General features: G+C 42.4%; 1 protein-coding gene across 2 annotated transcripts in view; it reads right to left on the reverse strand.

Annotated features, from left to right (window-relative positions):
- The window catches only part of CBLB (Cbl proto-oncogene B), a 148,494-nt gene that overhangs the window by 80,573 nt on the left and 44,537 nt on the right, over nt 1-23,384 (reverse strand). For both annotated transcript variants that reach the window (XM_053309724.1, XM_053309723.1), the window contains exon 4: nt 12,073-12,219. In XM_053309724.1, the coding sequence (XP_053165699.1) occupies nt 12,073-12,219 (147 nt within the window). The remainder of the gene's footprint in view (nt 1-12,072; nt 12,220-23,384) is intronic.

The raw sequence follows: 23,384 nt of genomic DNA on the forward strand, positions 1-23,384 counted from the left end.
TCAGTATGGGGTTATGCACTGAGCATGCTCGAGAGACAGGACCAAAACATGTGAGGCTAGTTTCCTGTTGCCAGAGGGCGCCATATCCCCAGTTCCGGTCCTATCTTGCTCGAGGTAGCAGCGCTGTGAAAACTCTCCAGCATTTTTTGGGGGGAAAAGACAGGCTGGTTTCTCATTTTCCTTTTCTATACTTTTATTTCTCTTTACTCCCCACCCCTTCTTAGATTGTGTGACATTTTTCCATTCCAAATTAGGCCACTGGCAATTTCTAGTTTCACTTTCATTATCCTATACTCCTTATGGAGCCTGCTTAGGCAGAAGAGCTTCTGCAAGGATCCCTTTCTGAGGGCCTGCAGCTAGCTTCCAATTCTAGCAGTCCTTTGCAAGAGCCCTCCAACCAACCTACTTGGAAGGTTTCGGCCTTGCCTATGTGGATTGAAATTTCTCCAGCTGATCTGGTGCTTGCTGGGATAGAGGCAAGTGTTGCATACAAAATAGGAGTGAAACAACAACAACAACAACAACACCTATCTGACTGTGTAAAATAATAATAATAATAATAATAATAATAATAATAATAATAATAAGTGCAATTCCAAAACACCTTGAAGAGCACTTCAACACCATAGGGGCCACAGAAATCACCAGCAGCCAAATACAAAAAGCAACTTTGCTGGGAACAGACTATATTCTGCGACGATATATATAATAATCAGCAACAACATTGATAATAAAATTCAGCAATCCAAGGTCCTTGGGAAGGACTCGATGTATGGATGAAACAAACCAGTCAATAAAACCTGTCTGACAGTGTAAATAAATAAATAAATAAATAAATAACAATTATTATTATTAATAATAATAACAACCCCCAGTGAAGCACTACCTTGGCGTGGTTGTGGGGCTTGTGTGCTCTGAGGAAGGTGAGAGCTATGCCAGAGGTCCAACCATACTGGACAGGTCTCACCAGAGGAGCCAGACAAAGAGTGCCTCTCCCATCAACAATATAGTGAGATGTATCTTTAATAAATCTATACCAGATTGGTCATCGCCCGGGTCAATAAGGACCGCGCCAGGTGCTGGAGTCCCTGGACATCTGGTGCAAGTGGGCAACAGGACTCGGGATCTTCAGTTGAGCAATCAGGGCTGCAGACTGCAAGGTTACAGGAAGAAACGTCGCTTAACCAAAAAATATATATGAAAAACGCCAACAAGGAAATAATGATCTGCTATTACAAGTCTAGTCCACCTAGAACAGGTTATTTAAAAAGAATGTACCAAATTTGGAAAGAGAATATCCAGATACATAAATAACTGAACAAAGGCTAGCAGACCAGAGAAGATTCATAATAAGAAATAAAGTATTCACAGAGGTTGAGCTGGAAGAACTGCAAAGAGCAACACAGGCTCAAGATATGGAAGAAGAATTACCACCAACTGAAGAAGTGGCTCAGGCGCAGGTGGAGGAGGTGTTAGAAATAGAGGATGCCACTGTTGCTGAACTGTTTCAAAATCAAAACCAGGCAACCTCTCCCTTGCCTTCACCTCAAAAACCCGAATGCCATTTAACAGAAAAGCAACAAGAACTAAAGCAAAAAATAACTGAGCACATGAACCAAACAACCACCAGGGTTCGACATCCAGCTCTAAAAACAGTTGCCAAAAAACAACTTGCTCAGGCATTAAAAGATGTCAATGCTGCACTTGCAGAGATAACAACCAATAATTTGCAAGAAACAAACCAACTAATGTACAGTGCAGCAACAATAACAACACAAGAGCTCGGATATAAGATCAGTGGACCTGTAAAAAAAGAAAGTAGTACATCACCTAAATGGAAGATCAGATTAGAAAAATAAAATCTCCAGGCTTAGATCAGATGCTAGTAAACTGAAAGATATGAAAGACAAGAAGCTGAAGAATGAAAACACCAAACAGTATCTGATCCAAAAATACCACCTAGATTCAAGGAAAATTAGAGAAGTCCTGGAAATAATAAAGCAGCAAATAACAGCAGTGTCAAAGAAGATTAGCAGGTACGAAGCCAGAATTACACAATACAGGCAGAATCTCCAATTCCAGTTGAATCAGAGACGTTTCTACCAAAGCATAGAAGGAGAAACTGCAAGAAATGTAGAAACACCAAATAAAGAAGAAACAGTGCAATTCTGGGGGAAATTATGGGACAATCCAATAGATTATAATAAAAAAGCAGGCTGAGTGAAAGAGGTCGAAAAATGTAACCAACACATGCAAGATCTAATAATAACACCAGAATTAATAAGTGAAAGAGCAAAGAAAATTAAAAATTGGACTGCTCCAGGCGATGATGAACTGCATGGCTTTCGGCTTAAACACCTAACAAGCCTTCATAAACAACTATCAAAACAGTTCAATCACATTATGAAAGGCGGTGATATTGAACAATGGCTAACAACTGGGAAAACTCATCTCATCATGAAAGACTCAGCAAAAGGTGCAGTTCCAAGTAATTATAGACCGAACCGATAACCTGTCTGCCAACCATGTTCAAATTATTAACTGGAATAATAGCAGTTGAAGTAATGCAACACTTATTAACTAACAAACAGCTTCCAGTTGAACAGAAAGGAAATTGTCCAAACACCAGAGGCACAAAAGACAAGCTGCTGATTGACAAAATGATTTTAGAAAATTGTAAGAGAAGAAAAACAAATCTAAGTGTTGCATGGATTGACTACAAGAAAGCCTTCGACTCATTGCCTCACACATGGATACTAAAATGTTTAGAAACAACTGGTGTCAGCAAAAACATTCAGATATTTATTTAAAAAGCAATGAGCATGTGGAGTACACAGTTATTAAAAAAGCAATGAGCATGTGGAGTACACAGTTAACAATCAATGGTGAGACACTTGGACAGGTTAGCATTAGAAGAGGTATTTTCCAAGGGGACTCACTATCCCCTCTGTTGTTTGTAATCGCCATGACTCCACTTTCAAGAAAGAACAAGTCAAGAAGCGAGCAGAAAAATGGAAAAGGAAGCCACTGCATGGTCAATATTTCCACAATATAAGTGGAAAATCAGACATCACCAAGACCTGGCAATGGCTTAAGAATGGCTACTTCAAGAAAGAAACAGAGGGTTTAATACTGGCTGCGAAAGAACAGGCACTAAGAACAAATGCAATAAGAGTCAAAGTTGAAAAGTCAACAACAAATAGCAAGTGCTGCCTTTGTAAAGAAGCAGATGAAACAGTGGACCACCTAATCAGCTGTTGTAAAAAGATCACACAGACTATAAACAAAGGCATGACAAAGTAGCAGGAAAGATACACTGGAACATCTGCAAAAAATACAAGCTACCTGTAGCCAAGAATTGGTGGGACCATAAAATTGAAAAAGTTGAAGAAAATGAAGATGCAAAAATATTATGGGACTTCTAACTACAAACAGACAAACATCTGCCACACAATACACCAGATATAACTGTAGTCGAGAAGAAAGAAAAACAAGCTAAAATAATCGGCATAGCAATACCAGGGGATAGCAGAATAGAAGAAAAAGAAATAGAAAAAATCACAAAATACAAAGATCTACAAATTGAAACTGAAAGGCTGTGGCAGAAAAAGACCAAAGTAATCCCAGTGGTAACTGGCACCCTAGGTGCAATTCCAAAACAACTTGAAGAGCACCTCAACACCATAGGGGCCTCAGAAATCACCATCAGCCAATTACAAAAAGCAACTTTACTGGGATCAGCCTATATTCTGCGATGATATCTATAACAACAGCGACAACATTGATAATAAAATTCAGCCATACCTGGTCCTTGGGAAGGACTCGATGTCTGGATAAAACAAACTAGTCAATAACACCTGTCTGACTGTGTAAACAAGAAATAATAATAATAATTCTGGCTTTCCAAGTCCAGGTGTCTAATTTGCATATTATGTAAATTGGCTGGAAAATAATTTCTGATCAGAATAGTGACTGCATGTTTTGCTCCGTAACTCCACTTCTTCAAGGACTAGAGCTTAGCTTTTTTCTTTTTTAAAATGAAAGCTGAAATCTGGGAGAATCTGGGCGAGATGCTTAAAATCTAGTTGAAACCTGGAATTTCGGGGGACATGGCAACTCTAATTAGGTCTAAGTTTTCATATCACTACAATTTCAGAAGAATATTACAGAATGAATTATAATGAACTGTAGTTTTTCACATGCCACATTCATGTGTCTTAATTAGGTGATCTAAATGTTACAAATGAATTACATTCAAATGAGTTATACATCATCTATTGGGATGCCCCAATCTCAACATTTACAAATTTTGACAGGGTTTCTAGCACCCCAAATTTTGTTACAGTGAGCATTAGGCATCAGAAAGAAACAGTGGGGTTTGGAAATGGATGTCAAAGCACACCGTTATTCTTGTAAAAATCTTGCCAAGATAAAATGGATTATTGAAATTGATCAAGGTGTTAATTGTTCAACAGAAACAATATAAATTATTACTTCCTCAAAAGTTAAGAAGAGCATGCAAAACAATTCTGCTCCAAGTTAGAACTGGCAGCTGAAACTTTGGACCCCAGTAACAGGCAGATTTCAGAATGCAAACTATTATGTTGAAGTCCCTGTTCTTAAGCAAGAGGTAATAGCATTTCTTGAAACTCCAAGATCCTCCCTTGAAGACTCCTTTAGTAATACCGAATTGGTTTGGTAGCGTCTATCCAAAACTGTTACCATGACACCTAGTGAAATCAGTTTTTAATCAATCAGTTAGAAACAAGCAAGTCCCTGGGAAGACTTCACACCCACAAAGATTTACCAGATAGTAGGACTATGCTTCGGAACATCCAATTCCAGTGCAACTGCAACCCTCTGGTACTGCCAGGGGGCAGGGCTTCCACCACAGCCCACCCCATGCAGTACTTGCTATGTTATTGCTGGGGCAGGGGTATGGAGCAAGGCTACCAATTAGATGGTAGGTTCAGTATTGACACATCTTTTATAGAATGAGTGCCTTATGACCAACAAGAGTTTTTCTGGCACCATATTAATGATAATTAATTAGATACATCCAAAACATGTACATTGCATATCACAATGGGGAAGCTCCTTTTTTGAATACATTTCTAATATACTAGCTATTAAAACTGGTTCAAGTTTGCATAAAAGGAGGATGAAAGTGACCCAACAACTGTGTCTCAGGAAGTTCTCTCACATCAACTACTACGTCAACACACTTACTATCACCATGACCGGCAACAAACTGGTCACAAGTGGAGGTGGTTAAAAACGTTTCCTTCCTAATATTGCTCTACTTTCACAACTCAGAAGAGGTCCATTGTGACCAGTTTTCAAGACAACTGGTATATAAATTTGCCTATATCTGCTCTGTCTCCATCATTGCTGCAGGTCTTTGTGAGGTCCAAAGTATATGGTCCAATTTTGAAGGATAGGTTTCAACTTCTGTTGCCCAAGGAAGCAGACAGTATTCTTGAAAATTTATGCACTTGACTTGGCAGAGCTTTTGAAATCTGCCAGGCCAAGGTTAATATTACCTCTTAGTGCCACTGTAAATGGATATTTAGAAGAAGGACTTCTTGGGGACTGCTGCTTTAAACCTATGGGATTGCCAGTTCTCTACCAGTAGGTGTCATTCAGTATACCAAATACTCTACAAGTATTTTGAATATCAATATGCAGCCACTCGGAGCAATCAGTCTGAACAGCAATAACAATCTGCTAATGACAATCAGAACTGTTTTTCAGTTTGCATTTTGGCTGCTGAAAGAATGCAGCATCAGGGTTTCAGAATTACTTTCAAATAATTCTGATGTGAGCAGTGAAACTTTCCAAGGTAAATGTATGACAGACACTTCACACAAGACACAGCTATCAAAGCAACAGTCAAAGTTGAAAGTCTACATGTGTGGTGTTGCTGTATTTGCTATATCAATTTATATACCTTGATTTTATTGCTGATGTTACTAGAGTCATTCTACTACCTTCTCCCAGCTATGTGGGAGCTGTTTATCCATAAACAGTTTCTATGTGGCTGGGAGAATATTTTAAATGACTCAAACCACGTAGGCTGAGTTTCTCACATAAGTCTTTTATGCAGAATTATGGCCATTCTGTGGGTGCTGACTCTGTGAGAAAGACCCAAGTGATCATCCCTGTCCCTATGGCTGAATCATTTAAAATGTTTTCCCAGGGTTCTTTTCTAATGTGAATCAATGATCATTACATGTAGACATACTGAGGGTTGCCCCTATGGATCTGTCACTGTCAAGCCTGTACATTCTACCACAGGAGTGGGCAGAAAGCAGATCAGGATCACTTGCAGATCAGATCAGGATCACTTGCAGATCACTTGAGTTTTTTGTAACAGATGACAAAGTGCTCTACTCCCCACTCCCCCCATTTTTTGTGGGGGGGGGGAGACAAAAAGGCTGTTCTTTATCCAAATTAGCGCAGTGAAATGGCAGAAGCTTGGAGAAAAATTATGAATGGATTTCTCAATGAAAAAACTGAAAGCAGTTCTGGTACTGAAAACCAATTCCTGGATTAAGCATGTGCTCAGAAACACTATATTCCTTATAAGCTTATGTCTGCTCGCTTGACCTACAGCTTTGTGCCTGGCTCAGTCAGTGAGATTTGGGGAGTGAAAAACAAGAGTAGATTTTGCAAGTCTGAAGTCTGCACACTCCTGCTTTCCAATACAGAGCCTGCAATATAGAGGTTCACACAGGTCTTTGGAGATAGTCTATACTACGTAATATTTATTTATTTAACATATTTCTATACCACCCAAAACTCACATCGCTGGGCGGTTTACAAACAAACAAAAAGTTAAAACATTAGTTAAAACAAATGAAAAAAACCCCCACTTAAAACAGTAGTTAAAACAAAATAAATTACATAGTAAAAGTTAAAACATTACAAAAATTTAAATTTTAAAACAACTTTTAAAAACTATGATAAAACTGTTAAAACATTATTTAATTAAAAGCCTGGGTGAAGAGGTACATATTTAAAGACTTTTAAAAAGAATTCAGAAATGGGAAGGCTCTTATTTCAATAGGGAGCGTGTTCCAAAGCTCTCGGGCAGCAGTGGAGAAGGCCCATCCCCGAGTAGCCACCAAACAAGCCGGTGGCAACTGCAGACGGACCTCTCCTGATTATTTCAATGGGCAGTGGGGTTCATGACAAAGAAGACTTTCTCTTAAATACCCAGGGCCCAAGCTGTTTAGGGCTTTATAGGTTATAACCAGCACCTTGTATTTTGCCCGGAAACATATCAGCAGCCAGTGTAGCTCTTTCAATACAGGAGTTACATGGTCTCTCTGGGATGACCCAGAGACCAACCTGGCTGCCGCATTCTGAACCAGCTGTAGTTTCCGGACTACATACAAGGGCAGCCTCACATAGAACGTGTTGCAGTAATCCAGTCTGGAGATTACCAACATATGTACCACTGCTCTGAGGTCATTCATCTCAAGAAACAGACACAGCTGGCATATCAGCCGAAGCTGACAGAAGGCACTTCTGGCCACTGCCTCAACCTGGGATACCAGGGAGAGGCTTGCATCCAGAAACACCCCCAGACTGCGTACCTGTTCCTTACGGGGAAGTGTGACAATAAAATAATACATATTATATTTATATGTCCATTATATTTGTATTAGTATTTTTAAAACAATCATAGTATTTATTTATTTATACTAATGGATAATGGATGCAACGCACAAGAAGTAAGTAACCACATGCTTTTAGATTCCTTTAAAGAATCTGATTCAAAGTAATAGTGGGTGGTCCCTAACAAAGGTCTATATTAGATTTACAATTTTAATGACTGTAAAATGCCAAATGTAAAACAGCCTCTTGATTCTCCTACTCATTTTGTGTATTCTCTACAGTATCTTTCACAATAACTGAACAAAAGTGTAAAGCATCAAAATGATAGATGAACTGGGAAAAGCTGAGTTCAAGTACAATGGTGTCTTGCAGCCCATATAATGAAGATGCTATTGGATTATATTATATGTGCATTTTGAAACTCCTATGAGATCATTATATTATTTGTAAACAAATATAATTGCTAATTATAAGCTTTGGAAGTTTCATGGATCCACTTAGCATTACCATTAGCAGTACACTTAACTACCATTCATTTGATTTTAAAGATAAACAGTAAATTAAGGATAAAGCAGCTTTCAACATTTCAAATAGGACTTCTTATAAAGCATTTTCAATAAAGGAAGATCTACAAGTCTATCCATATTCTTATGTTCTTGAAACCATACTGCATATTGACTTTTGTCTGGTTCCACTCCTAACTTTTTCCACTGTTTCAGCATCCTTTACAGAAGGCACTTTTCAAACCTTTCCTAAGTTTATCATTCACTTCAGAAAGCAGCATTCCCAACTTACCATCTGATCCAGCAGGGCTGTTCTTATGTTTCCTCTTTGGAACAGCAGCTGAAAGTTTAGTCAAGTCTCTAAAGGTAAATTTACCTTGAGGAGAAAAAACCCCAATATTCCTAGCCTTGACATGCCTCTAGTTTGATTTTCTTCACTAATATTGATCCAGTTTCTTGTGAAATTTCTCAAACTGCTTGCCACCAGTGCTATCAAGTGACCATTAGGGCTGTGCAGTGAATAATAATAACTAGCCAACCCCGCACAGAGCATCTGTGTGCTCTTTGGGGCTGGTGGTTACCTCTTCCCCCCACCTTCTGCCCCAGTCTCCACTGCCAGACCAAGCCACCTCTCCTCCCCACCGCCACTTCTGCCCCCCCCCCACCAGACCTTGCCTCCGCGGCTGGGCTGGGCCCACCGCTGCCTCTGGCCTCCACGGCCAGGCCTGCCACTTGCACAGTGACCAATCCTCCTGGGTGTGCCTCAGTCAATCAGGTGTGTTTGCCGCCCAGCCTATCAGCTGGGCTCTGGGACGCACATTCCAAGCCACACCCAGGAGAATTATATAGATAGATATAGATATAGATAGATGTTTCCAATTCAATACAGCCCATACAACATGGTTTTTGCATTGTATTGCTCCCCATAAAAACTGCAGCCCCATGCAATACAAAACTGAATATTCTCCGATCACATCATGCTGTATCTACCAAATGATCATTTCCACCCATTTTGTTCTGAAGCCTGTATCTCTTTTTAAATATGGTGATATTTCATACATAAAATGCTGAGGGGGAGAGGTGAGGAGGGATCTCAAAATCTGCAAGTGGACACTGCCAGTATTCTAATTTTTTTCATCTGTGTGCAGAATGAGATTTGTTCTTGGCGGAAGTATCAAGGCAGCATGTGCACACATGCATTCAGAGTGGGACCATCCCAATTAAACCTGAGCGGAATCTAAAATTAACTGCATAGACATCAAAAAACATGTGAGCGTGTGCACATGTGCATGCCTTAGAGGGAACATTGGCCACTGCATGTATGTCTTCTCAGCTTTGCAGCTGCTGAAAGCATGCTGCAATTGGATCATCTGTGTCTCTGTACCCTTCCAGTTACAGTGCTTTGGGGCCACAAAAATAATATATTGGAAGGCCTCAAGCTAAACCCTGTCCTTTTACTAGTGACTCTTGAGGAGCAAAGTCACAAAGCAGAAGTTCGAAAGTGGGGAAGAACCTGTTTCTTGGAAACCTTGGCACATATTAGCCATCTACAGTGGAAGAACAATACAATAATCTCAATCAAATCAGAATCTGATCAGGTATTCTGACCGTGCACAGCCCTAGTGGCCATAAACAGCTGTTTATCACTACTTTCTGCTAATGACAAGTTTTATATTCTCATCATGCCTTCAGCTTAGTAATACTGACTGCTTTTAATCTAATCCTCTATTTCTCTTCCTTTTAACATCTAAATCTTGTTCATTACAAGTGAAACTCGGAAAATTAGAATATCGTGCAAAAGTCCATTAATTTCAGTAATGCAGATTAAAAGGTGAAACTGATATATGAGACAGACGCATTACATGCAAAGCGAGATAAGTCAAGCCTGAATTTGTTATAATTGTGATGATCATGGCGTACAGCTCATGAAAACCCCAAATCCACAATCCCAGAAAATTAGAATATTACATGGAACCAAGTAGACAAGGATTGTAGAATAGAACAATATCGGACCTCTGAAAAGTATAAGCATGCATATATATTCAGTACTTGGTTTGGGCCCCTTTTGCAGCAATTACTGCCTCAATGCGGCGTGGCATGGATGCTATCAGCCTGTGGCACTGCTGAGGTGTTATGGAAGACCAGGATGCTTCATTAGCTGCCTTCAGCTCTTCTGCATTGTTTGGTCTCATGTCTCTCATCCTTCTCTTGGCAATGCCCCATAGATTCTCTATGGGGTCAGATCAGGCGAGTTTGCTGGCCAGTCAAACACAGTACACTGTATACTTTTCAGATATACTGTCTCATATATCAGTTTCACCTTTTAATTTGCATTACTGAAATTAATGGACTTTTGCACGATATTCTAATTTTCCGAGTTTCACCTGTATGTCTGAAATACAGACACATCATAAACCCTTTTCACTACTGCACTAACTTTAGTGAACTCAACACTGGCCTTACTATACTCAAGCTACTGTTAGCGAACCATTCTTTATCTATCTGTACTAACAGGCATTCAAACCACCTGATATCACAATCTCATTGGAAAACAAGCAGGGCCATTAAAAATAAGACAGTGGTTCCTACATTCTCTGAGAACTCCCTAGGTAGGGAGAAGTATACAAGTTTGTAAAGGCAATAGTAAAGGAAAAACACCACAATAGTCAGATGTGGACTGAGGTTTCAGACAAGGGTCTTTCCCAGCCCTACTTGGAGCTGCTAAGGACTGAACCTAGGACCTTCTGTATGAAAATCATGTGCTCTGTCCTTGAGTTACAGCCTCTACGTTGCTCTGGGTATGGAGATTACAGTTGGAGAGATGCAATATTTTGCTGCACATCCCATGTGTGATCTACTATAATCTAACTGGAAATCAAAAGCTAGTTGCTAGCTTTGGCTGACAGCTTAACTCAGTTTTGGTGCACCAGGAAGATGCTTTCACTCTGTGGAGAGCTTTCCCAGTGGCACAGCATCAGCCCACGTTGGTGGTGGTGGGGAGATTTTGCCGATCTCCTCTGCTTCCATTAGCGCCATGCGCCACCCAAAAATGCATCCCCAAGGGTTGTGCAGCCCTCAGGGAAATATTTTCAGGTGACACAAGGCACTTCCAGAGGCAGAGGAGATATGTGACATTTGAAGGCACTGCTGCAGTGGGAAGGTTCTCCTCAATGAAGATGCATCTTTCTGCCTTGGTCATGCTGTGTTAGTAAGGATGTCAGCCACTGAGTTTAAAAGGCCAAACTACACATTGTACATAAACACATACAATACTCCAACAAGTCCTAATTTAATTTGTTCATATATGACAAGTCCACACTTGTGACATGATAAAGTAGTACAAGAAAGACCCTCTCCTGCTTGTATGTATGTAACATGCAAAGTTACTCTAAGTACCTAACCACCAAAATGTTGTTCTGCAAGAGTAAGTTAATGGCAATTGTTGCAGGTTCTATAAAATCCAGTAAAGGAATCAGAGCCCGAGCCCAAATGGATGATTAGCTGTAGATGATAAAACCCTAACAAAATTGGAAAGTTGATTTCAACAAGGCTGAATACCAGAGCCCTTTTTCACTTCCCTGTGTACCTCAAAACTAGAAGCATGTGTACACACATGATCTGGAATACACAGAGTATTTTGTAGACTAGAAAGAAAAAGAAAAACAGTTTTAGGAGTGTCAGTTCAGTTCACTGGTGAACTGAAAAATGTTAGTACTTACAAAAACCGTAAGACAGACTCAACAGTGTACTGCCTAAAGCTTAAGATACATGTTGCTTATGTCCTTACCCTAAAGTGTATGCTTGTTAAAATAATCTAATGGACAAATTGTAAATGTGCATGATAAATATGCCTTGAAGGCATTTATCTTCTTATCACTACCACCACGCAGAACTCTTGGTTCAAGCTATACCAACATACTAAAAGCATAACACTGTTGATACTTACTTATCTCCAAAGAACTTCTTCCAGAATTCTGCAGCATCTGCTTTTGTGATACGAAAGTTGTCACCCTGGAACTGACCATTAGGGAAGATAGCCTTGATTTCTGCAAGCATATGACTGAAGATGAGGGATAGCTTTGTGAGGTTTCGTCTGCCAATAAAATGAGAAAAAAATATACCGAGTCAGTCAGAGCCTTCTTCTCTTTTGCAGTACACTCGGCTCGGAGGGACGTGACTTGAATGGGAGGAAGTGGCTTGTCATAGTTGATGCCGCTTTCAGCAAGCACTCAGTCAAAATATGAACCCAAGAAACAAAATTAATTGCACCATGTTTTCATAGATGGTATCTTCATTCAGATATGAAAAGCTAACTGACCAAGGAAGCAGCTTTCAAGTGGTGGTTCTCTTATATTTAGCATTACAAATGCAACTGTCCCAAGTTGCTTTCCAGCACAGCACTCATCCCTACACAGAATCTTTTACAGTGGCTGGGACCTCTTATTTTAATGTGTGTGAATGAGAGAGAGGGTGCATGCACAAGAGTGTGAGCGAGTGTTCCCATTTGGGACAGTGAACCTTCTCCCACTCCCCATACTTTCCCTTCTATGAGAACTGCTCTGCGAACTTCTTGCTGAAAAAAGGGATATAAACATTCTAAACAAAACTCCTCAGTCATAAAATAGCACTAAGTACATATTACCCAACTGTTAGAGACTGGGACAATCTAGTGTATATTTCCATATGAATTTCAGGGGTGGGTGGGGGGAATCAGTATACTTTTATATGAGTAAATAGACCTTGTTAATCTAGTTAATACATAATTGACATTTTTTACATTTTCTTTTTACAGCACTTTCCCCCTCTTAGTTTAAAAAGCCACCTTCATTTCATTTATTTATTTTTACACTTATATCCCGCTTTTCCTCCGAGGAGCTCAGAGCAGGGTACATGGTTATTTTTATCCTCACAACAACCCTGTGAGGTAAATTAGGCTGGGAGATAGACTGGTCCAGAGTCACCCAGTGAGTTTCTTGGTTGAATGGGGATTCAAACACAGGTCTTCCTGGTCCTAGTCCAGCACTACACTATGCTGGCTATGAAGTTCTAAACCACCTAAATAGGCCAAACTGCAAACAGCCTACTTGTATAGTGGCTAGCCAGTCCACTGCTCTTCAAAACTTGAGAAAAAGCAATTCAGATTTGTGAAAAAGCTTCTCCCTGCTCAACTTCGTTTTCCTCTGAAAAATGGAGGGGAAAGGGGGACTAGGATGAGAGCCAGCAGTAAAGGACCAAGAAATTGAGGGGAACCGGGAGGGTGGGGAGAGGCAGGGAATTGTCCCTGCTAATGTTTCAAACCATTTTAAAAATTGCAATATCTTTTTCAGAATGAATGAAACACTTTTACAAAGTAATGTTAAAACAACAGTTACAGTCAATTACACTGCTATAGAGTATCTGGATCTAAGATTTGAAGCTATAGTATTAGTAAGGCCTATGATAAGGCTATATTAGGTGTAGCTCCAATGAAGTTAACATGGGCAAATTTACAGGTGTTACACTATGCAACAGGTTCTAAAGATGCTGACCTTGCAAGGTGTTTGGATAATAAGATAATTATATTACACTTAAATTTACAGATACTTCAATTGCAACACTTCTGATTCCCCTCCCTGTGGTTAAAAAGGGTTTTTTTATTTTAAAAAGCAAGATTTGCAAAAACATCCTGTGACATTGTGCTTTAACATACATCATTGTGGTTTGTGTATGGTGTACAACCATCATTCTTTATTATCTTGTCCTGTGGTAACTTCTAGGCCAAAGAGGCAGATGTGTAGTTTGTTGCAGCAAAACAAAGAATCTAGTGGCACCTTCAAGATTAACAAACGTATTTATCTTTAAGATGCCATAAGATTCTTTGTTGTCCCTGCACTGTGATATTCTAATTTATTAATGTTAAAATAAGAGATACAATTTAGAAAGACAGGTTGATGAATAAGTTGGGATTAAGATAGCTATATTTAGAAGGAAAGAGAAAGGACCCTTCTTTCTTTCAATTAAATTAGATAAACACCAAAAGTATTTTTTTCTTTGAATCCATAAAGTTAGCTAACTTTCTTTGAAAGTAACAAAATACAAAATATATTTCTTTGAAAGTAACAAAATATTGCATTCTGCTACATAACACTAACAAAACAGAATAGCATAAGTCAGCTGTATGTTGGAGGGCAACACAAAATGGTCACCTTTTCCTTTCTAAATTTCTCCATTTTCCTTCTTAAATCCTAAATCCTCCCCCAGCTTTAGAATTTCAGCCATAAGCACACAGTCTCACTCTAATCCGTGGATTCTGACAGTTATTGCTGTGCTCCACAATACTGGCAACAAGCATTTATTTATTTTTAAAATTTGTAGACCGCCCCAATCCTCCGTCTCTGGGCAGTTAACAAAAACATGCAACAAATTAAAAATGAAAACCTTAAAACAATTTAAAATCACAGTCCAGTTAAAAACATGGGTGGAAAAATAAGTCTTTAGAGACTTTTTAAAAGTTGTCAGAGATAGAGAGGCTCTTATTTCAGCAGGGAGCAAATTTCAGAGTCTCGGGGCGGAAACAGGGAAGACCCGTCCCTGACCACCAGACAAGCCGGTGGCAACTGCAGACGAACCTCTCAAGATTAATTCAGTGGGTGGTGGGGCTCATGGCGAAGATGATGTTCTCTTAAATACCCAGAGTCTAAGCCATTTAGGACTGTAGAAGTTATAACCAGCACCTTGTATTTTGCCTGGAAACTTATTGGGAGCCAGTGTAGATCTTTTAGTATAGGAGTAATATGGTCTCTCTGAGATGACCCAGAGACCTACCTGGCCAGTGCATTCTGTACCAACTGCAGTTTCCAGACTACATACAAAGGCAGCCATATGGAAGTTCAGATTTTGAAGGGCAACCATTTCCAAGGGATACCATCTGGAATCTGCTTGAGAGGTAGGAGCAGAACCAAAGCAAAGCAGTGCCTTCCACCCCCAACCCTATCAGATGCTCCAGAAGAATACTATAGTTGGATAGTATCGAAAGTCGCCAAGAGATCCAAAAGGACCAACAACATAATCACACTCCCTCTGTAAATTCCTAATTGGAGCTCATCCATCAGGCCGACCAAAGCAGTTGGCTCATGACAGGAACAGGCCAGGCAATAAAAGTCAAAGTGTACATCAGCTTCTCCTGTGTCAAGACACACTTACAGGCAGCAGTAATAAGGCACAGAGGTGAGAGAGTGCTTCTGCATCCAGCCACAATAGTGGCAGTGACTGGCGGCTATTCTTCCTCAGTATTTTAAAATTCTCACACATACTCCTTTTTCTTGCCTGCTGCCCATGTGTGCCAACCAGAGGCATTTTCTGCAGGGGATATCAGCAACCACGGGACTTCCGGCCAAGCCAGTATCTTTTCTGTTCTATACCAGCCAACATTAGCTGAAATACCACTAGTGGTATGCTGAAAAGCACAATTTATACTAGTTTTGTAGCAGTCTTGCTCCAGTAATGTAACTGCAAAATTGTATTTGCTATTTAATATGCCTGTGGATAGACTGTGATATTGTGATTAGACGGGCCACTCGTCAGCCTCATTTGGAGGAAGACAGGGCTGAGGAACACAGTCTTTTGCTGCCTTCTCTCCAACTCCCTCCCTCCCTCGGTCAGTCAGTCACACACTAGTGAGATGAGTGCTTTGCTTTCAGTCTTCTCCACCTGCAGTGCGCCCATCCCTCCCAGTGAGCCTGCCCCTGGCCAAGCAGCTCAGTAGTGGCAGCCATTCATTTCACATTGTTGGGGAGGCAGGAGAGCTCTCACCACTATCCACTCAGTGGTAGCTTTAAAAGTTAAAAACAAAACAAAACAGACAAGCCCCACCCCAGGTGGCCATGCTCCCTGGGCCCCCTCGGAGTCCTCATCCCGACTTCAGCTAGCGCAATGCTGGCAACCCTAATTATTCACCATACAGAACACCAGTTATATTTCCCCAAAGATAAAAGCCCTATTCAGACATTAATTTAAAGGGAGGGAGGGAGGGAGGGAGGGAGGAAACATGGGGGGAATTTGCATCCCAATGCAGGTGTTCACTGACCATTTAAATCCATCAGGCCAACTAAGGGTGTTTTAAAGCTCCACCCACCTTCTGAAACCAAAGGCAAGCCTTATAATTGGCTCATGCCTCAATATTCGTATTTGAGCAACTCTGTGTGTTCCTACTGGTGTTTGCAATGTTCTGGTACCATAGCCCACCCTACATAAACATTGGGGCCCGGCTGCAAGGAGAGAGGCACAGACAGGGAAGCAGTTGGAGAAACAATTAAAGAAGACATACAGATGAGTAAAACGGTGGACATATTTCCAGGTATTTTCAGGTGAGCACCACCCACTCTGCTCAAGAGCCACCACTGCTCTCAGAGGAAGCATTAGGAGTTACCAATTTGGCCACTTTTAACTGAGCATTTTTAGTTTTCTTCACCTGTGTCATCAGCTTAGGAGGGAACATCCTAGTCTTTTCAACCATGAAGAAAATGCCCTACCTATTCCAAGCTATAATTTGCTTCTGTCCCCATTACTTGTCTTTCCTCTGCTTCCAGGCTCCAAGGAAAATTTGATGTCCCTTTCAAGGTAAGCTCAGGGTCAATAACCATGAGCCTCTTGCAGCAGCAGAGATTGTACTGCATCTGATGAGCAGAAGGAGTTGCAAATTCATTGTGGAAATCCACCCATCTGAACAATTGTGAGAACTGGATTTTTGTTTACTTCAAAGAGAAGGCAGTATCTTGCTTCCTTTTTGCAAATTAAAAGTCTACTAAAAAAAAAAAGGACTTGCAATTAGCAAGTGGCCAGAAAGTAGATACAAGAACTTGCCGAGATGGCTAATCAGATTGGGAAGAAACAACAAGGAAAAATAAAAGTCATTTGTTGCTACTTGCTTTTTAAAGAAAATTAAGGACTTAAGGACTTAAAAATTAAGGAGAAGTAGGACTTATTTTTATAACACACTACAGCTTTTGCTTATGGGGATTTGTGAATGTATTAAGCCAATAATGAAGCAAAACTGCTTTTCACAGAGTCATTTCTAAAATACATTTATTTAAGATGAACAAACCATGAGATTTCAAATTCATCCCTAACTACAGAGCCAATTTTTTCCCCTGTTTGTCATATGTAGTTGTTTTCAAACAAAAATCGAGCACACCATGAACAGTGTAACAGTGAAACAAAACCCAACACCAAGAACAGTGTAATAGTGTAACAGTGAAACAAAACCCTCCCACACACCTGCACACTGGGGACATGTGAAACGTTTCTAGTATAAAACGCTCTGTACCTGAATCTACCCGTTTCGGGCGATTTGTGCACAAAACAAATCGCCCCTCTGCAAGTCCTGAAAGTTTCGGCTCCAAAACAAATCGCCCAAATTTTGGAGCCGAATGTTCTGTTTTGGACCTCCATTTTGTGGTGATCTCCGTGTAGTATCCGTTTTGTGTTTGATGTCGGTTTGAATTTCCCACCCTTCCAGGCTTCAGATTGGTGAAAGAAAGCATGGGCTGATCTGCTGATGATTGTCTCCTTGTTCTAGATTGGCTCTTTTGGTTCTTGCAAGTGCTAAATCACCCCACATTGGCCAGGGGAAGGTCGAAGAAGGGGCAAGGGTGGGGGGAATTCAAGGAGGAATTTTTAAAGAGATACAAAAAGAGAGAGCACCCACCATTCTGCCTTTCTGGCTCATGGGAAAAGAGAGAGCGAGCTTTGCTTTGCTGCCTATTGTTCTGCCTTGCCAGCCTACCTTGCCACCCAGCCTACCAGTGCCTGTGCCTGCCCCTATTGCATGCCAGCCTGGAGTGGATTCTCTGTTGCATTACTTTTTTGTTCCTGCTGCTGATTCGGGAATAGAGAAGAAAAGATAATTCTCTCTTGTTTCACCCCCTTCCTGCTGCTGTTAGAATTACTGCCTGCCTGCACCAGCCACCAGTGCACTTGTGGCCACTCGCCAGCCAGCCACACCTCCCCTCCGCCAGATTTTCCTGGCATTTGCCCCAGCCCCCACCATTTGAAGACTGAAGAAGAAAGAGTAAACTCAGAGACCAGACCACAGAAGTGGAATACTGGACGCAACGTGGGTGAAGTCTTAGACTGAGTGAGTAGTACCCATTTAACACACACACGTCTCTGGAATTGTGTATTCTTGGGGTTCTTTTTTCCTGTTTGGAGAGAGGTTTGGGGTTGTAATTGAATTGAAAAAGTTGTGGGTTGTTTAGTTTAGAAGAAGTTTAAATAGGGGTTCTGTCTGTGGGAGGGATCCCCGTTAGCTAGTACTAGTAGAAGGTTAGAAGGGTAGCGTAGCTTCATGGTTTTAAAACACAATTCTGTCTTTTCCCCCATCCCAAATATTTTTTTGGCATTTTAAAAAAAACAGAAGCCTGTCCTCCAGCCCTCTGTGTCCATAATATATATATCAGTATCAATATTCTCTGCCCAGCAGCCTATAGGCTCTGAGCGGGCACACACTCCAGCCTCCTCACTGCACCCATTTACCACCCACCCCACCCCCCAACTTTGCTTTAAATAAGCAAAGCCTTCAGCCATCACCCCAGGTCAGTAGTCCAGCAGAAGCAGCCTACTGTGTCTGTTAGAAGAACATAAGAATAGCCCTGCTGGATCAGGCCCAAGGCCCATCTAGTCCAGCATCCTGTTTCACACAGTGGCCCTCTCTAGTGCCCAGCCCAGCAGCCTACAGCTCTGAGTGGACACAGGCTCTAGCCTCCTCCCTTTCCACCCACACCCACACCCAACTGCAGGGGGCATACTCCGTGGAGTCAGCCCAGCCTCTGTTCTTGGCCCTTCTCTCAACTGAGTGTCCCTTTCACTGAGACACTCACCCCACTTCAGCCCCTTGCCCCACAATTCTTTCAAAAAAGTTTTGTTTTGTTTTTAAAGTCAGGGTTTTAAAAAGAAGCCCCCAAAGAGATGTCCGGGAGGGACGGAAGAGTGCCAGGGAGGAGGAAAGTTTTTCTTGCTGGTCGTCGGGGGGCGGTGACAGCGGCCTATTCCCCGAGTCACCCCTGCCCCTGCTTTGGTGCACAGGCTGGAATTCTCTCGTCTGCCTGGCTCTACACCAGGGCCTGCAGCAGGGCAGCAGTTAGTGGGGGAGGGCCTCCCCTGCCAGGAAAGAAGTTATTCCCATGGCAGATGTGGAGGTGGTGTAGGTGGAGCCAGCTGCCAATCAAGCCAGAGCCACCTTGCTGCCCTTCCCACCAGTCCCTGTGGGGGGTGGGGGCCTCAAGGTTGCATCTGAGGAGGCCCAAAAGGAAGCCCCTGTGTTTCTTGTCCCTGGGACGTCCCAGGCCAGCTCTGAGGGCAGTGATGGTGGTGTGCCCTAGAAGGAACCAATGGCCTAGATGCCTGCTGAATGCAATCAAGACTGGAATCGACCATAAAGGCAGCTGCCTTTGTCATTTTATTAATACCCTGCCTGAGCTTGGTATTTTCAGGAGTGACGAGAGCCACCAGCTCTTTGGCCCACAGAACGGATGCCCTGGAGAAGACAGAATTGGTGGCAGCTGCCTTAATTACAGTGGCAGATGCCTCATATGCTTTCTTAAGTAATTAATCACATTTCCTATCTTCTGTGGTCTTTAATTGCTCCTATTGCTCATATTGATGAATTACTCATATTGATGAATGTCCCCAAGACCATTTGTACAATACGCAGGTCAATGCAGGTGGCAACCAAGATGGACAGAACCGCAGGAATAAATGAATAGTGTTTCATGGAGTAGCTGCCTATATGTCTACAGGAGTCTCGTTGTTGCCATAACCTGTTTGAAAATCTCCGGGAAAGGGACTGAGGAGGAGGGAGCAGATGTGAATGGAAAGGCATTCTGGTTTAAGTCAGAAGTCTATACAGCTTCTGATGGAGCAACATCATTGATCATCCTCTTAGCCTTGAATAGAAGCACATCGTAATCCAAAAAAGAGAATAACCGGGCAGAAATACGAGCTATGGGAGTGGTCTCCTCCTCAGATAGTTCCCCTTCCTCCTTCTCAGGACCCATAGTATCAAAGGGTTCAGTGGAATCAGGGTTAGAATGGTCAGCGTTTGAATTAGGCTGTACACGCACATTGGCAGGCCGGAGTGGCAATGGTAAGGTGGGAGCCGAGCTGGGAAGTACCAGGGGAGGAAGGACTGGTTGCAAGGTGACAGGAAGTAATGGTTGATAGGGAGAACAGGAGCAACTGGAGGAAGAGGTGGGGAAGCTGGGGCTAAAGGTTGGCTGCGGGGGCACTTAGGAGTAACTGGACCTGCCTCTGAGGAAGAGGAACATAGGAAGCTGCCATATACTGAGTCAGACCATTGGTCTATCTAGCTCAGTACTGTCTTCACAGACAATAGCAGCGGCTTCTCCAAGGTTGCAGGCAGGAATCTCTCTCAGCCCTATCTTGGAGAAGCCAGGGAGGGAACTCAAAACCTTCTGCTCTTCCCAGAGCGGCTCCATCCCGAGGGGAATCTCTTACAGTGCTCATACTTCTAGTCTCCCTTTCATATGCAACCAGGGCGGACCCTGCTTAGCTAAGGGGACAAGTCATGCTTGCTACCACAAGACCAGCTCTTCTCTCCAGGAGAAGGAGGCATGCCTGCTACACCTGGTTCTAAGGCTTTTGGGTGCAAAACATCTCCGCTCATAAGGTGGGATAGCCTCCCGCTGAAGGCTAGAGCCTGGTGAAGGTGCCTGTTAGAGTGGGCAGGCTGAGATGGAGGCGCTGGAGCTGCAGGTGGGTCTGGCTGGTTTTGCAGGGGGAGCTGCGGAGAAGGATTAATCGGCAGCTGCGGCTGAGAAAGCAGCAGGAGGCACTCCATGGTGAAAAACTCTCACAGCCAACCCATTAAGGGGGGGGCGTGGAATTACCTGTTGGAGAAGCTGACGGTGTGCCCCGGTAGAGGTCCCCTGAAGCACTGCTCGGATTCCAAGGAAGAAGCTGCTGAGCCTCATTCAGCACCAAGCTATCTTTAGGAAACGGAGGAACTGCGTGGTCCAGCCGGTTCCCCCACTGCGACCATCACTAATAGGGAACTCAATCCGGACACCAATGGGTCAACTGAAGGGTGATGGTCATCCGCCCCTTTGCTAACTCGTTCAGCTGTTGCTTCTTTCTGCCTCAGTATGGTCTTTTTGCAGACCGCTTTGATCAAGTGGTGTTCACTAAGTTGTACCAAGGCTGAGGCTTTCTTGTTCTTCTTTTGTTTGAGCTCACACTGCTCCTAGCTGTGTTTAGATTTTTTAGAAGCTTTTCATGGGGGTGAGGTAGTCTGTCTGGGAGTAGCCGCCAGAGTGGGAATGGCCTCCGTTTTGGCAGGAGATGTCAACCTGGCCCTCAGAAGGGCACCAACAGTTTGCTCCGTTGGTAGCAAGGAGTGGAATCCTGAGAGGGAACCCTGTAGGAGGTCCTCTGCATGAGCGCACTCCATAGCTAATAAAAGGATGCTAATGAGCACAAAGCGTGCCCAAATAGCAAACAAGTATACAGTACAAAAGTAAATAAAGAGCCTATTAGCCTAACTGTTAAAATGAAAAAGATGTTTGGCTAAGGTGGAAAAAAATTAATGCCTGCAGGCAGCTCCCTTCTCGCACTCACACAATCTAAGGCAGGGAAGGGGAGAGAAAAGACAAAAAGTCAAGGAACTCGCTAGAGAAAACTACACTATAGCAGAGAGAACAGTTTCAGAGCCCTGCAAGCCTTCCGAAGACAAGACCAGAACTGGGAATTGGTGCCCTCCGGTGACAGGAACTAGCATCTTAACTTTGGGCCTGTCTCGAGCATGGACAGTGCCTAATCTCACTACTGATGAGCTCCAGCACAGGGGGAAAGCACAATTTCCTGTTCAGGAAAATTTCCTGTTTACAATTTCCTGTTCAGGTAAGCACGTATTGAGAAAATACAAGCCACCTGGCTTACTAGCATTATTTGACTGTAATCACTTTGAGAAGTAACCAATTTGAGAACTTCTGTATATAAAAAGTATACAGAAGCAGTATATAAATAGTAGTAGTGGTGGTGGTGGAAATATGGTGGTGGTGGAAATATAAGTAGTGGTGTGGAAATATAAGTAGTGGTGGTGGTGGAAATATAAGTAGTAGTGGTGGTGGCATGTGCAGACAGTATAGAAAAAAAGAGGAAGGATGTTATCCATTGGAATAAGACTATGTCAAAAGCAGTAATCTGCTGTTCCTTTCTTTCAAAAAATCACAGCACAAATGAGAACTCTGAGATGGGTGTGCCCTCCTGGGCACATCACGGATCACCAAGACATCTGAGAAAGTCACTCCGGTGAGCAGAATTAGGAGTCACACAGAGTTCTATGTAACATCTGACTACTACTTTTTTGGGGACCCACTCAGGCTTCAACCCAGAGGAAACACTCTTGGAGGAGTAGCACACTCCTCCAGCCTTGACAAAAGCCCCCTAGATCCACCAGACCCCAAGCAGCCAGAGCTTGGTTGCTTTTTCTTCAGTCAGCCCTCAAAGGCACCTTAGGGACCCTGTGCCCACCAGCAGGACTCCTCTACTTCCCTAAGAATCCCACCATTGCTTCCAGGAATCCAGAAGCAGAGGCGACATCATACCAGGGCCAACCTCCAGCTACAGAGGCAGAGTGCTCATATGGCTGCTCAAGGCCTCCATCCTAATGGGTCGCCTCAGGAAGAAGGGAGTCTGCTTGGGCTGAGGGCCAGCCTGAGATTCCGGAAGGGACAGGTTTCCTGGCACCTACATTAAGCCGCTATTTGAAGCCAACCTTTGCTCTCAACGTAGGCTTTAACAAAGTTTAGGAACTAGGGGCCAGCTATTGGGCACTTAACAATATTACCAGACTTAGTGACTGACATTGGTGGGCACAGGGAAGAGGAATGGTAAATAGGCTTCTCTTTATCCAATTTACAAGTAACATTCTTAGAACAGCAACAGGGCTGCTGGGACAAATAACGATTTTAATAGATAGCTCTGTCTCTGAATATCCTAAACTTTCTTTGTTTAGACAAAGTTCCTCATCAAAGACTCCTGAGGAAACTTAGCAGTCAGGGGATAAGGGGACAAGTACATGTGTGGATTGCTAACTGGTTGAAAGACAGGAAACAGAGGGTTTTCACAATGGAGGGAAGTAAGAAGTGGGGTTCCCCAGGAATCTGTATTGGGACCGGTGCTTTTTAATTTATTGATAAATGATCTTGAAGTAGGGGTGACCAGCGATATGGCCAAATTGGCAGATAACACTAAACTATTTAG

This window comes from Hemicordylus capensis, chromosome 3 (genome assembly GCF_027244095.1).
Source record: "Hemicordylus capensis ecotype Gifberg chromosome 3, rHemCap1.1.pri, whole genome shotgun sequence".
Classification (NCBI taxonomy): domain Eukaryota; kingdom Metazoa; phylum Chordata; class Lepidosauria; order Squamata; family Cordylidae; genus Hemicordylus; species Hemicordylus capensis.